General features: G+C 43.0%; 1 protein-coding gene across 3 annotated transcripts in view; it reads right to left on the reverse strand.

The window, feature by feature from the left end:
- Positions 1-9,626, reverse strand: part of LOC102563415 (sodium- and chloride-dependent GABA transporter 2) — a 49,681-nt gene extending 40,055 nt beyond the window's left edge. The window contains exons 1-3 of one of the 3 annotated variants that reach the window (XM_006265691.4): positions 9,536-9,625; positions 7,717-8,001; positions 1,954-2,088 (exon numbers count right to left, since the gene is read on the reverse strand). In XM_006265691.4, the coding sequence (XP_006265753.2) occupies positions 1,954-2,088; positions 7,717-7,924 (343 nt within the window). In that variant the 5' untranslated portion in view covers positions 7,925-8,001; positions 9,536-9,625. Of the gene's footprint in view, positions 1-1,953; positions 2,089-7,716; positions 8,002-9,535 lie in introns of all 3 variants that reach the window. The other 2 variants (XM_019489721.2, XM_019489720.2) reach the window with 2 other exon arrangements.
- Positions 9,627-15,500: the final 5,874 nt, after the last annotated feature.

Genomic DNA, 15,500 nt, shown 5'->3' on the forward strand with positions numbered 1-15,500 from the left:
ACACGGGGGTGCACGTGCATCCCCTGAGAGCGCTGGTACACACCCTGTCAGGCCACACTCCCTGTTTAGCCGGCGGGACCATGCCACTTCTGGAAGTGGCGCGGCTGCTTTTACAGTGAGCGAAATCGGACCCCCCCCCCCCAGCCGACTCAAGAGGCACTAGACACCCATGTTAGGGAATGATGTAGGAGCTTCTTTCTCTGTCTGCAAATATCTCCCAGCAAGCTTCTCACCAGTGATCTCTCACAACAGGAGAACATCCTGCATAGACTGCTCTGAGCTACTGCGGTACCAGTGTGTGCTGGGAACACCACTGCCTATTTGCTGGCAAAAGGGTTCTGCAGGCAACTTGCTAGTTTACCTGGAGAGAGGAGTGGTTATCTGGTATGAGAGGATCCGTAGGTGACTGTGCAATCCTGAGGGAGGAACCCTAGAAACAGCCACGCCTAGGGGAAGGTGTGAACCAATCTTTATGTTATCTTATCACTGATATATTTAATAAAGCCAAGCCCTAGGAAGGACTGCGAGCTTGAACTTTGCACAGCTATGTGGATTGTTTTGGCACAACTGGTTGGAGAGGCACCTGCTCACCTAACGAAACACAGGAATTTATACCACAAGTTCAGACCCACCAGGTGACTCTGAGTGAGTGCTGCAGCTAACTTCCCCTGCCTTCTACAGTGCTTGGCATCACTGTCTAAACACTACCCTTTCATGTATGCTGGAATGTGAAGGTTAATTCATGAATGTTAACTATGAAAGTAAGTAAGTAACATCTCTTCCAACATTCAGTTCAAAATTAAGCAAGTTTGCCCTGCTTTAAAACTTTACTTTTCAATATTCTGGACATTATTAATAGTACTATTATTGATATTATTATTGATAATAATAATGATAATAATTGAAGTGATTGAAACTTTTTGTAGTGGGGAGAAATCATGGGTTTGGAACTGAGGTATGAACACAACACGGGAAGATTACAATAAAAGATCCTAATTGGGTTTCAAAGTTAACAACCCTTTGGGAAGAATGTGGTAGGTGACACCACTTGGAGCAAAGGTTTCAGGCTTTCTGCAAACTCAGATGATGATGTAGTCATCAGTTTAAACGAGAGCTCGTACATTTTAGATTCTTTGCAAAAATTAAGGTTAGACGTATTATTTAAACACAAGTCTAGACTACAATTCTGCCTGTGGAAAATTTCATGGCCAGATATCACACCCAATGCAGAAGGTGAAAAAAAGCGAGTGACGTGATTTGATAAGAGGTAATGAGCATGACCAACGTAGTGGGAAAGGCAGGAGAGTTTTTCAGCACCGTTGTGGATAAATAGTGGGGCAGTGAGGCAGGAGACTAACTATTATTAGATTCTTTACTTTGAATAAGGTTGGCAAGCTAGTCAATTGACCAGTCAAATATTGTCAATTGCATACATTTTGACCAGTCAAAGAAACCAGCAATTTTACCCCAAAAAACCCCGAAAAAACAAACCAAAAAACAAAAAAACCCTACATTTTTTGTCGTTTTCTTGGCAGAAATACGGTTTTTTAAATTGTTTTTGACACATTTCTTAATGAAAAATGTGTGCTTTTTCTGTGTATTATTTGGACCTACTGGCATTTTTTTTAAACAATTTTTGGCCAATATTTGACCAGTCAATTGACCAAACTATATTTGACTGGTCAAGTACCCAACCCTAACTTTAAAGCACCATGTGTGGGTGTTGTGAGAGGCATCAGGATTCCCAGTGAGAAGCATAAGTAACTGATTCGAGAGGACAAACACAAATTCCAGCCCCACGGTTTCACCAAAACCACTTTCAAACAATTTCTCACAAAACAGGATATGTTTATAGTGAGGAGGATTTTACCTGGGCCACTTTTAAGAGGGAAAGAGCAGGTCCCTTCCCCTCCCTCCCTCAGCCAAAAGGTCTGCTTTCCAAGGGCTACTTACCTTCAAAGAGAGGGCAAAGCCTCCGCCATGCTGTGACCCCACCCTGGCTGGTATACTGCCCTAGTGCTGTCTCCAGGAAAAACACTGGAATCCCACAGGTGAAGAGGAAGATGAGGTAGGGGATGAAGAAGGCACCTGGCAGGTTCAGGCATTGTACATAGGAAAGAAAATCATGTTAGACTAGTGACTGTTTTAGGTTTAGTACTGAATAATCTCCCCAAGAGGGGGAGGAGGTCCTGAGGAAAAAAATGATGGCAACATGGACCTCAAAAAACAGCATGGGACAAAAAGGCACAGATGCCAGGGGTCTAAGAAAACAGGGCATGGAAACCCTGGTAGCAATAATCAACTGCTGCCGGCACAGTTTTAACCAGAGTTTGAATAGTGATGAGTTTTTCTAAAGCTCCTGCTCCTGGAGCCCAGTGGTTATATAAGAATCCCAGCATTACATTTTATCAAGAAAGACAAATAAGCTTCTAGCTACTGTTGCTGCAGAAGAAAGCTAACAAGTGTGAAACCTAAGTGCTCAAAGTCAGAATTAAAAAGGAACACTCAATTTCTGGCAAAAAAAAAAACAAAAAAAACCCCACATGATTTTTAAGCAACTTATTTTTTCCTTGAAACTCAAATCCAAATTTTTACTGCCTTCATCACTAGTAAAATATTAGCATCTATAATCATTTCAGCCTGATCCTATTCATTCCATTTAAGTTTAAGTTTTTCTTCAGTTTACCACCTATCTTTTAAAAGGCAGGAACAAAAGTGGGAGAATAGAAGTAGGGAAAGGCATTTCACTAACATTGGCAGCCCAGGCCTGCTCCTGCTTTAGTGATGGCAAAACTAACTGGGGTGGGAGTGAAAAAGGACTGAAACATGTTTGAGAAGCCATGGGTCAAACCTATGATAAATCCATACTAAGGTAATATTTACAACTGGGTCTTGCCTGACTGAACTTAAGGAAAAGGTCCAAGAACTATTCCATCTCCAGTCCTGTCCTCCCCCCCTTCCCACCCCCAACTTTATGAGTGCAGAATCAATTAATATTTGAAAAATAGAAGGAAATGTAAATACTAAGTTTCCCACATTCAGATAAGCTTAGCCATATTGCACAGTCCAATTCATGATAAGGAATGCAGACTTTCCTCTTTCTTTCTCTCTTTTTTCTTTTTTTAGATGCATTTGAGACATAACCCATCACAGTGCCTGCTTATAAACCAGTCCTGAATCTAATATACAAAGTTCAAATAAGTTGCAGAGCAGTGCACTGGTAAATGGAGGAGTATTAGGGAGGCAGCTTCTGAGGGGCTGGCACAACCCAAAAAGATAACTTTACTGGCCGGAAAACTAATTTTCCGAGTCTAGTTCTGCCTTTGTCAGCAAGATTCCACCTGACTGTAAGAAGGTAGGTAGTGATGTGTTAGGAATAACAGCATTAGGGTAGAAGAAAACTGGGAACACAAGATAAGACATTAAGAAGCTTAACTCAACTGCATGAACAGGAGAAAGCGAGGGGAAATATTTTTGGCTTTTCCAGAGCTTCTCCTACCCAGGTCTCCGAGCAGGATGACACCCTGAGCTTGAGACAGAAGCAGTACTTCTTTTGAATAAATATCCACTGGGGACAGATTTTGTTACCTAGCAACTATGTGGGGAGTGATTAAGACCTTGTCTGTACATAGTGGATCTTTGCTGGTAAGAGGTACAGAGTAGTTCTACTAATACAGCCTTTCCTGGGACAGATAGAGTTACATCAACATATAGGAAGTATCTTATTTGTGTATAGAAAGAGGAATCACCCATACTGGAATAAGCTTTGTCAAAATAAATGCCCTTATATGCAAGCTACCATATTGCTACCAGTTGATCCAAAGAGACCTCCGAACTAACAAGAATACCCGTCTGCCTTGGGCTTTCTCTGCTTGTAGACTGAGCTGAATGCCATCCTCTTCTTCAGGATCCCTCTGGGCATCATTAGTTCTATCATTAGTAAAATGGTTCCTAAACAAACCCAAGGGTTTCCTCTCTGAGCACCTGATCTCAGACTCTTCTTCTGGGACACAAATGATGAAGGAACTGAAAATGATTTCACATACAACACACGCACGCATGTATACATATGCACACACGAGTGCCAACTGTCATTTCCTAAGGCAAGCTCACCTCCACCCCAGCTGCACTTGAAGATGCTTATTACTTCTTAGCTTGAGACTTTCTGTGAAGTCTAGGACCTATTGGAATTTGTCCTTCATTACTACATGTGCTAGTCAGGTGCTGGCTTTGGGACACTATACCATTATAAACCTGAGACATGAGAATAGGAGACTAGGTCATTATGCACACAGCTATCTGGACCCCAGTCCTATTGCTCCCCATCTCATTGTCAAGCAAAGCCAAATACTGCACTTTAGTACTTCCCCAACCTAGGTACTGTGGTATGTGCACACCTGACCTGCCACCAGCCTTCATTATATTCTTTTGCCTTGGAACACTAGTGGATACTTCACATACTCTGAAAGTGTTTAAATGTGAGGGTATACTTAGAAACCTGATAGCACATGATGTGTACTATATAAACATGTAAGTAAGAGGTACCAGAAGGTTGAGCTCTAAACTTTTAAAGGCCCTTTACTAGGTTCTTAGAAATATACTGAATAGCAAAGGAGGACTCTGTGCTACAGCAGCCCCAGAAACATCTTAGCTTCCCTTTGTCCCAGCTTTTAGCAAACATCACAAACACAAGCCTCCTGCCTGCACAGAAAAAAAAAAAAAGATGTTGCAAACCTCAGTATGGAATGATGGTTCAGACTAGCTAGGTACGAGGTTTAATGCATGAGTATCCCTACAGTGGGTGGAGGGGGTGGAGGTGGGCTTGCCTCCACAGACTGACTCAAAAAAGAGTGGCATAACATAGGTGAGCCACAACTACATTTCAGAACTACCTGCACCTTAGGCCCCATCCATACTACAACTGTAAGGGAAACCAGTTATGACACACCCATGCCTCGAGCCAAGTTACAACATGGTTCCATTTTGTAATATGAAGCAGGAACCCTTAACTGTGGCTCCAAAGCACGCCAAGTCTTAGCTCATTTTCCCAGTTTGAATCTCCTTTCATCCTGCCTCAGGGCCAAATGTTAAAGTCCTTACTGACTTTTTGCCTGAGTTTTTGATGTCAGTAGGGATTTGACCCAAATAAGAACTCCCTTGTCTATCCCTGTAATTCTAACCTCTCTGTGTGTCCTGACAAATAAGAGTCTGAGCACAAGAACAGCGGGCAGTGTGTATATGGGTGTGACACAGAGGGAGGTGTGCACACACACCCAGGGGCTTCCCAGTATTTCTCAATCAGTGAGGCCAACTTCCTTAGGGCAAGCTTGACCCCATCCAGAGGAAAGAAGCTAATCCCGGCACAAGTGATAAAGAAGGATTTTTTCCCCAACCCCCATATACAGTCTGAATCGTTAACTGAACTCTAACCGTTGAAGACTATTGTTTGCTACGTAGAAATGACTCGAAACAAGGGAAAAAGAACAAGCTGCCCTAATTCACACACTTCAAACATTTCTCAGAAGGCCCCAACTTCATTCACATTCTCTTCCTCTCTTCTTCCAGGAAAGACTTTCTGAAAACCACCTCTTGGCTCTGCTAGCCAAGGTCACGTGAAACATCCTTTTCCTAGCTTTCAGGAGAGATGGTTAGAAATGCTAGACGCCAAACACATCATGGGCTGAGGATGTTCAACTTTGTGTTGTTTTGGTCCTAGCCCCTCCCTAGCCATGTTCAAGTTGGGGAAGTCCATCTCTTTTTTTTACCCTCATCTGTGTGATCAAACCAATTTCCTCTCCAGCCTCACAAGTGTGCCCCATTACCTAGAGCTCACCCCTTTCTCATAGGACTCCAGCACTTGAAAAACAGCCCTGCACTGGGCTCACTCAAACATCCAAGCAGCAGCTGAGGCAGGAAGGTGCTGCTCTTTTCAGCATGGGCAGTGCCCACTTTGCCCCTAGATCTCTTGTGGGTCTATGTAGCGAGTCCACAGGAACCGCACAACAAATGAAAGCAGAAACCAGGCAACTAGCAGCCAAGAAACTTTCCAGATTAAAATTTAAAACAAGAAACATTCTCCTCTCTAATCTCTTTTCAACAACAAATTCCCCAGCACCAGGTAAAAAGAAACACGTACTAAAACAAGAGCCAGTATAAAAGTAGCTAACTGGCTAATCCTCTTTACTATGCCATCAAGATGGGAAAGTGGTTTAATTAGACCCATGGGACTGCTCCAGGTTAAACCGAGGAGACTTCAGTGCAGGGTCCCACAGCATACTTTCTTTGCCATTTGACAACTGGGTGCCATTTTCCCACTCTCCTGAACTTACCGAGTCTGATGAACAATAAATCATCAGTCCCAAATAGGCAGAGTATTTCCTGTTCCACTCTCTGGCAAAAATGCTCCACAGAAAGCACAGAGAGGTCTCTAACCTTGAGACAGGACATAGGGATTTCAATTTTCACTTAACAAAAAATTGTTTTAAAAAGACGCACACAAGCCCGAAGCAACAATCCACCCGCACAGAACCTAATGTACTGGGGAATTCTCTGCAAAGATGATGCATGGAAATACCACCACTAAGTTACACCCACTCTCACTCCTTCATCTAACTGTTATTGTTAATAGTAACCATATTGCACCTGTGTGCTCTGTGTTTTACAAATCACTATGAGGTCTCTCAGTCTCTCCTTCCTATGTGCAAGTGCACAATCCACCTCACACCTACATAGCACTGAGTCAAGATACCCGCTTTCTCTCACCAGCGCGTATGGATAGTCATGCAAGGAGATTGACAAAGGAATAGAAGCAATATTGGATTTCTAATATTGGATTTCTTGGCAGAAGCAGGAGGAGACTCTGAACATCACTTCAGCTCTTTCCTACCATATACCTGGGCTCAGTGACACTACAGTCTCTAGATGTTCTGGCACATGCAGGGCTCTCCAGCAGACAGTGCTCCACTTGCATGAGTATGCTTTTTCCAGCTATACACAACAAAGACACAGCTAATGTGACACACACGCTGGCTGTGAACCTGGCATAGCTGGGAAATTGGCTCCCAAATGGACATTTGTTTATTTAATTTGCATTCTCATGGCACTTGGGTGCTTCCCTTAAAAAGATTTACCACTGACAAATGACAGGAGCAATCCATAATGAGCATGTGACCATCATCCCTCGGAAGCATTTGTGTGAGCCCAGTGGGCATGCTAAATACCCTCCAGGAAGTGTTCATCACTGAGAGGATTTAGTCTAGTAAGACCTCCTGTGAAACATGCAGACATACCAGGCAGCTTCAGGAAACTGCCCTCTTAGGTGACAGCCACTGGGAAATGGGCCTTTGGGGCATGTACAACCAGACCTAGAAACCACTCCAGTAAATGGGCCCTTGATACACAGACAGGGATTGGTTCTGGTTTTTGCAAATCAGATCTCAACGTGAGGATTAGCTCAACAGAGAGACTCCCAGAGCCACAAAGGTACCTGGTACTCTAGGAAATACACTTCTTGGGCATGTCAGGTGCCTCCTGGAATCAGGCCTTGGTGTAAACAGTGTCCTTTACTCCTCAGGTTCAAATGAGTGCACTGGGTACAGCTAGGAAATAAATCTCTCAAATGCAGATGGTGCTTTAGACCCATAAGAAACAGTGGAGGTATGACGGTGGCTAGAGAGAGTACCTAATGTTAGCAGCTAAAGCTAGGGCTGCGCTTACCTCCACCATTCTTGTAACAGAGGTAAGGGAACCTCCAGACATTCCCCAGGCCAATGATCTCTCCAGCCACAGACAGTACGTATTCCAGCTTGTTGTTCCACTGGCCTCGTTCCAGTGTTCGATTCTCCTCTTCTTCCTTCTTTTCCATGCTTCGATGAGCAGGTATTGTCTCTCCATTGCTAACTGCACCAGGGACTCTGTAATCCATCCCACCTTCAAAGGAGTGGTGCTGTTTTTTGTCACGGTGTTTATATAATAATTCACGTAACAGCCTGAACTGCTAACCTACAGCAGTGGAGAGAAGTAGATTCGCATGCACACATACATAGCCAGGTACTCCTCTCTCATTCCTTACAGTTCCTACACACTAAGAACATCCATCTACTTACAGTCTCAATGGTGTGCTTTGGATTGAAGGGACACCATCACACTTAATTTCCATTTTAAATCGACTCATTTTGGAACACTGCAATTCCTGAAGGAACATCCTTTAAATATTAGATTCCTTCAATGTTTATATTAGGCCAGGGCCCATTTGGGATGGAGCCTCCATTGGGCACCATTCCAACATTTTTTTTAAATTTCTTCCAAATATCTTTAAAAGATATTTAAGGGCTTTTTCTGCTCCTTGGTTGCCATTTATAAGGCTCCTCTCAGCTAGGGAGAAATTAATTGGATTGACTATGCAAGGGAAGGAGTTATACAAGCCAACTGAAACTAGGGACAGGGAAGGTTTTGCTTTCAGTCACAATCGTACTGGTGTTATTGATAAATATAGGAGATTCAGAATTTTCAGACAGAAACGGGATCAGTCCCGTTGACATGGTCCCTTCGAAAGAATAAGAACAAATCAGTACAGCAAGCTTTCCATGGGAACATGCAGCAGGTCTCCTCTGAGGCAGGCTCCTGGCATTCACCTTGTCAAAACAGTTGCCCCCCGCTCTGCAGGCATTCCCTATACTGATTCCCCTTGGCAAAGGCTGGGACAGCAGTCCCTGTGGATCCTAACAGAGCCAATCCCCCTATGTTATTGGATCAAGTAACTTCTGCTAGCTGAAGGGAGGATATAAAATAACTACAAGACTCTCTATTTGTTCAGCCTCCTCAAAAATTTCCTAGAGAGAGTCTCTTCTTGATGGGGAGAATGACCGAATTAAGCAACAGCTAGTGTTTCCAAATACTGCGGGGTGGCAATGGGCTAGAGTGCAGACAGACCACACTGGTTCTGCTGCAAGGTGGAAGGTTTGTGTGATATTTGTACCAGCTCATTCCCAAGAAGGGGCAAAAATCTAGCCTGCCATTTCTGCAGAAATGGGTGACAGTCGTAGTTCCTTCTTAAGTCCTGTACATAAAGCCAGGATTACTGAGAATCCCTTGGGTAAGGGAGGGCATATTCCTGCACACGACATCTGCCATTGGCCATCCATCTTACTTGTACCCTGCTGAGGCAGCGTCTCAAATCCCTGTCTAATCCTGTCATTCATTCACATGTGCAGCTCTCCCCAAGAGCAGAATGCACTGGTGACAAAAAAGACTCCCCAAAACAATGGGAGGAGAGTGGGTTCGATCCCAAAAGTATTTCAGGAGAGGAAAAGCAATGCAGGGTAGCAACAGGTACCCCTGACAGTTTGACAGCAATGCTTGGATTAATGTATGTGTGTGTAGGGAGGGAGTTGGGGGGAAGGTGGTACATATTTCTAGTGTACATAATGTACACTAGAAAACTACTAGACCAACAGAAAGCAAACCATGACCTCTTGACCATAAGCTAAGCACATGTGCTGGGGAAGAGAAAGAAGAAGAAAAACTGAGCTGTTACCTTGAGAAATGAGCTGTCAGGGATCTGGCCGGAGGGAAATGTGAAAGCAGTAGTGAAAGGTACTGGCTATTTAAAGTGTGGAAGAAAAATTCTTCAGTGGTGTAATTCTAGACTTTGCCCAACCCACATTCCTCCCCCTCCCCACCCCCCGGGCTGGACAACAACCTACACATGACTGATTTCATGGTCATTGCAAAAGGGGCTCTTCCCCCCGTCTATGGGAAACTTAAGTTTTCCTTGTTTGTGCATGGCTTACTGGCTCCATGTGCAACCTCTTTCTTGCTTTGTCAGTCTCCCCCCTTGCCTATATGAATCTCTTTCTCTCTCCCCCCTCTCTGCTTATCTATTTCTGTCCTTCCTCCTGTGTTTCTGGTATTCACTCGTGTGTGTGCATGTGTACGTGTGGAGTAGAAACTACCTCAGTTCTTCCCTCAGTTCAAGGGGAAGTAAATGATAAAAAATCATACAAGCTTCTCAAGTCCACGGTAGAGACAAGTTTAAGTTGTACTGGGAACAGGCAAGACAAGAATCATAACTTACAGTAAATTTTCACTGTGGTCACTATTACATGGCTTTAAAACTTTCTTAGGAATATTGCCAACCAGCACAGCCCACAGAGACAGACCTCAGTGATTGCTGCCATGGATTTACCTTCTTATGATGGGGAATTTTTTCCTGTGTAATTTTTTAAGTCTCCATCATACATGATTATACCATCATGAATCCCAGTAGCAGGCTACCACTACAGCAGTAAAACGTGGGAGAAGATACCAGTAAAATCTGTCCCACTCTTCTCTCAAAAAGCAGGGAGGAATAATCCAGTGAGCTCCATCCTGGATCTCTCTTCCAGTGACAGGGGCCATGCGCCACTGATTTCTCCCAGGAGAAAGACCAGCACATATCTACAATTGTGGTAGATTGCCAGGGATTATATCCTATGTCTTAATATCTGAATGAAAAAAGTAATCAATATTTTGGATAAGGATATGGGAAATAGCAGGGCCAAATTAGAACTTGCATAATGTGCACACCCATCCTTCAGGAGAAGAAATCAATCAATATAGAAAAAATCCTGGACTTTCTCAAAATTACAGACCTAACTACCCAGATGCACACTAGGTAACAAGTGTAAGCAACAAAACACCGAAGTAGTTCCCAAGTTTTAATTAAAACACTAGGATATAGAAAGAAGATTGTTCAGGTAGAACAAAAGCCAGTTGGAAGGAATTGTTGGGAACAATACAGATGCATTCAGTTGGTGACCACAAACTAGACTTCAGCCAAGTAAGAATGCACAGAATGTAGCTGCATAAAGGGAAGCAAGTTTTCAATAATTAAGAAATAAGGAGCATGGTGCAGTAAAAAAAATTAAATTCCACAAACCTGCAAAAGAGCTGCAAAATGTGCAGCATCACTTATCTGAGTTGCAACGTTACAGTTCCTTTTGTAACAGAAGAAGCAGCGAATACAATGCCTGCATAATTCTGCAAGAAGTTACTCAAAAGATACTAGAAAAAATTCATCTTACTGTACCCAGCAAGAATATAAACAATCAGCTGAGGCTTACACAGAAAAAAAAGGAGTCCAATATGAATGTTTAAAGATGACACCAGTACCTTTTTTTTTTTTTTAAACACAGTATGCAGTTTGCTTGTGGAACTCTTTGCCACAAAGTTGTAGAAGCAGATAACAGAGAACTTCAAAAAGGGGATTAGACAAATTCATACATGACAGGACCATAAATGCTATTAAACAGAACCCCCAGGGATAATATCCCTAAAGCAATGATGGCGGATGCTCAGGTTGGTATGACGGGAATGCGCCTTGTTCCTATGCTCTTCCTCTAAAGCATCTTCTACTGCCAGTCAGAGACAGCATACTGGGCTAGATGGACTGTTAGTCTGATCCAGTATGTTACTGCTTATATTCTTATGTACCAGCCAAAGTAGTAAATGGAAGTGAGAAGTTTTGAACCAGCATAATAAGGACAAAGGTGGTCTCAGGGGTGGAGGTTATGGGAAATAAATAGAATGAAATCAAACTGGTTGAGATAAAGACATTTTTAAAACGTCTTTAAGAGGAAGAAGGCATAAGATAGGCTTGAGAAAATCAGAAATAGGTTTCTATAGTGCAGGTAAATGCATTTGGGAAAATATGGATCTAGAAGAAAAACTGAGTCAGGGTGAGATGTATCTTAGAATGCCAAGAGAATTATTTACTTTTCAAACTTCTCAAAATACCAATACTATTTTTAAAAGGCCACAGAAAACTGGGAGGAAGAAGGACCAAAGAGAAAGAGAGAGAGAGAGGGGGGGGGGGGGGGGAGGTTTTAAGACTAATCTTAAAAAAAAAAAAAATTTAAGTGAAGATCTTACAGCGATAGCAAATGACTGATTTCTGTGCTCTCTCATTAGATCATTTTGAGTGCACCGAACTATTGCATAGAACATTTTTCTCCACACAACCCAGAGAAGTACATGTACACTAAGAAATGACAGTTCAGTGGGCACTGCTTTTCCTTCTTCATGACTGTTGAGTCAGTCTCTTACCTCAACATTCATGGTACTGAGCCGCTGACAGTCTTGCCTAAAGACATGAACAAGTGGGTCTGGACTGTATCTGGCATTACTTTCAGTAAGAATATGGACATTAGATCTGATACCTGAGCGAAATCCAGTGGAAGTAATTGTTCTATTTAAATTCCTCAAGTGATAAAGGTAGTCTTTACTTCCTGTCTTTCACTATTATGTTGTTCAGCAGTGTTAAAGAGCTGCCCCATACCATACTAGAGACAGCTGCATTTCACTGGGGAGTGAGCCTTGTGACTGCCTCACAAGACTGCTGTGAAACCTGTCACTTAATGCCGTATATTTTATACTGGTTCTAATATTGCCCACGTCAGCATAATATCTGAAGTGCCTTCCAGGGGTGTCTTTCATGGAATGAGTAACATTAGTCAGGTCTGGTCCACAGTTTCTCTCATCAGGGGAAATGGTGTACAGCAGAGGGCTTGGGGTTGGTAGGAATGGAGCCTAGAATGCTAAATTCCAAGAAGATCCTACTCCCCTTTTCACCAAAAAACTCAACAATACCATCAAATCATTTCCATCAAGACTACAAGAAAAACTACAGACCTTGATCGCCCCGCTACCTAACCCAGGGACTTTTTACATGCTCCTTAAAATCCACAAACAAGGGAACGCTGGCAGACCTATCATATCCAACCATGGGACCCTAACTGAGGAAATATCAGGTTTCATTGAATCAATCCTAAAACCACTTGTCACCCACAAAGCAAGTTTTGTACAAGACACTACAGACTTTCTACGGAAACTTAAAAACATAGACCACCTTCCCAGCAACACACTCCTAGCCACCATGGACGTTACCAGCCTATACACCAACATCCCACACCAGGATGGCATCCAAGCCTGCCTTGCATATCTACGGGAACAAGATTACAACCCAGAATACAGACCCAAAGATATTACTGACCTTATACACTTCATCCTCACACACAACAATTTCACTTTTAATAATCAACACTTCCTCCAGAAGATGGGAACAGCTATGGGCACTAAAATGGCCCCACAGTATGCCAACCTTTTTATGAGCCACCTGGAAGAAGACTTCCTCAAGAACTGCACCATCAAACCCTTGCTATACTTAAGATACATTGATGACATCTTCATCATTTGGACTGAAAACCTGCAATCTCCGATCGAGTTCCATCAGAAATTCAACAATCACCATCCCTGCATCCGATTTTCTTTAGAATACTCCAGCACCAACATCTCCTTTTTAGACACAATGATCAGTATCCAGAAGGGTAAAATACAGACCACAGTATACAAGAAACCCACAGACCAACGTACATATCTGCACAGAACCAGCAATAACCCTAAACACACCAAAAAAGCTGTGATATACAGCCAAGCCCTCAGATACCACCGCATTTGTACTAAAGAGAACACCCGGGATTGCCACCTCACCAATCTTAAAAAGGCTTTCACCCAGCAAGGACACTCCTCCAGGGAGGTAGATCACACGTTTGAAAGAGCCACCCGGATACAACGTGAAGAACTGCTGCAGTACAAAAGAAAACCCCCCACAAATCGCACACCGCTGGTGATGACATATCACCCCTCCCTTGAACCTGTACAGAAAATCCTCAAAAAATTGCAACCCATACTAGAAAGAGACCCTATTCTTTAAAAGATCTTCCCAGAGCCACCCATCCTAGCCTTCAAACAAGCACCAAACCTCGCCAACCTCATTACCAGAAGCAAACTTCCTCAAGCCCAGAACACACCAAAAGGATCCAGACCGTGCCATGACAAGAAATGCAAAACCTGCCAACACATCTCCACCACCCCCACAATTACTACACCCCACAACAGAGCCATCAGCATCCCTGGATCTTACAGCTGCACCTCCAGAAATGTAATATACCTCATCCAATGCACCAAATGCCCTGATGGAAGATATGTAGGAGAGACCAAACAACACCTGCGCGCCAGAATGAACGCGCACCGTAAATCTATCAGAGACAGAAATACCCAATTACTGGTGGGGGCACATTTCTCACAGGAGGGCACATTTCTCACTGTCCCTCCAATCTCAGTCCTGATCCTCAAGGGAAACTTACACAACACTTCCCAGAGACGAGCCTATGAGCTCCATTTCATCAACCTCCTGGATACTAGAGATCATGGACTAAACATAGACATTGGATTTTTGATACATTATAATCTGCCTGGCAACTGACTCCCCAGCCCAGCCCCTGGCTTCTTTACTTTTCATTCCATCCAGGAAGAGCATACACCAACTGCTGAAGCTTTCTTAGCCTGATGAAGGGTTTTTGAACCCGAAAGCTTGCTTAATAACTATTCTCCAACTATTTGGGTTGGTCTAATAAAAGATATCAAATTCACCCAAGGCACCTTGTCTGCCTATGTCCTTAGACCAACACGGCTACAACCTAAACCCCTGCAAATTCCTAGTCAAACACTTTAGCTGCAAGGTTTTCATCTCCTCTTTACAAAGTCACACTGATGTAGTACTCTTCATTCTATTTACCTTAAGATACTCAAAGATTCTTTCAAAATGTGGTCCATTATTCCGTTAGCTATCAAAATTACAGTTACTGGATGACACCTATAATTGTCAGGATAATGCTTTATATAACTGCATAACTCAAGGACATCAAAGGGCTCTAAAAGCATTAAGAGTCAGATTTGCAGGACTGAGCACCCACAGCCCCATGTGGAGTTATTAGAACAAACATATATGAGCCCTAGCACATTGTTTGCAGCTAGTCAGCAAACCAGGGCTGATGATAAAGACGACATGGCTGTTTACAGGTAGGTATATAGGAGGTCTCACCTGGAAATCTTGCTAGGTCTGATCTTATTTTACATTAGTAAAAGGGTAATTAGCCATATTAGTTTAAAGTCAGGCAGAAGGCAGGGCACGGTGGCACTTTAGAGACTGACTGATTCAGAGAGATGTAAGTTGCATAGGCAACAGCCTAATTCATCAAATGCTATCCATAACCTATGAAAGCTCATGCATCTCTGAACCAGTTAATCTCTAAGGTGCCACCCTGCCCTACCTTTGCCTGACTTGAGACTAACTGGGTTAACTACTTTTCTCTACTCATAGATACCATACTCAGTTGAATGAAATGCCCTGCAATCAATCTGCACAAGAAACTTGCTCTGGTACACTTAGACATCTTCTTTCCAACCAGATGCAAGCAAATGAATATTGTGCCCGAGGGACACCAGGTGACCAATCCACTCCATTCTACATACAACACAGCCTCCTCTAACAAGTTGCACTTCACTCCTTACACAACATCTGACAACGTAGATGGTCAGCTACGAAAGTTTATGCCTGAGTCAGTCAGTCTCTCAAGTGCCACCCTGCCCTGTCTTCAGCTTTATGTTAAAAGGGAATTGCT

This window comes from Alligator mississippiensis, chromosome 4, assembly GCF_030867095.1.
Source record: "Alligator mississippiensis isolate rAllMis1 chromosome 4, rAllMis1, whole genome shotgun sequence".
NCBI lineage: Eukaryota > Metazoa > Chordata > Crocodylia > Alligatoridae > Alligator > Alligator mississippiensis.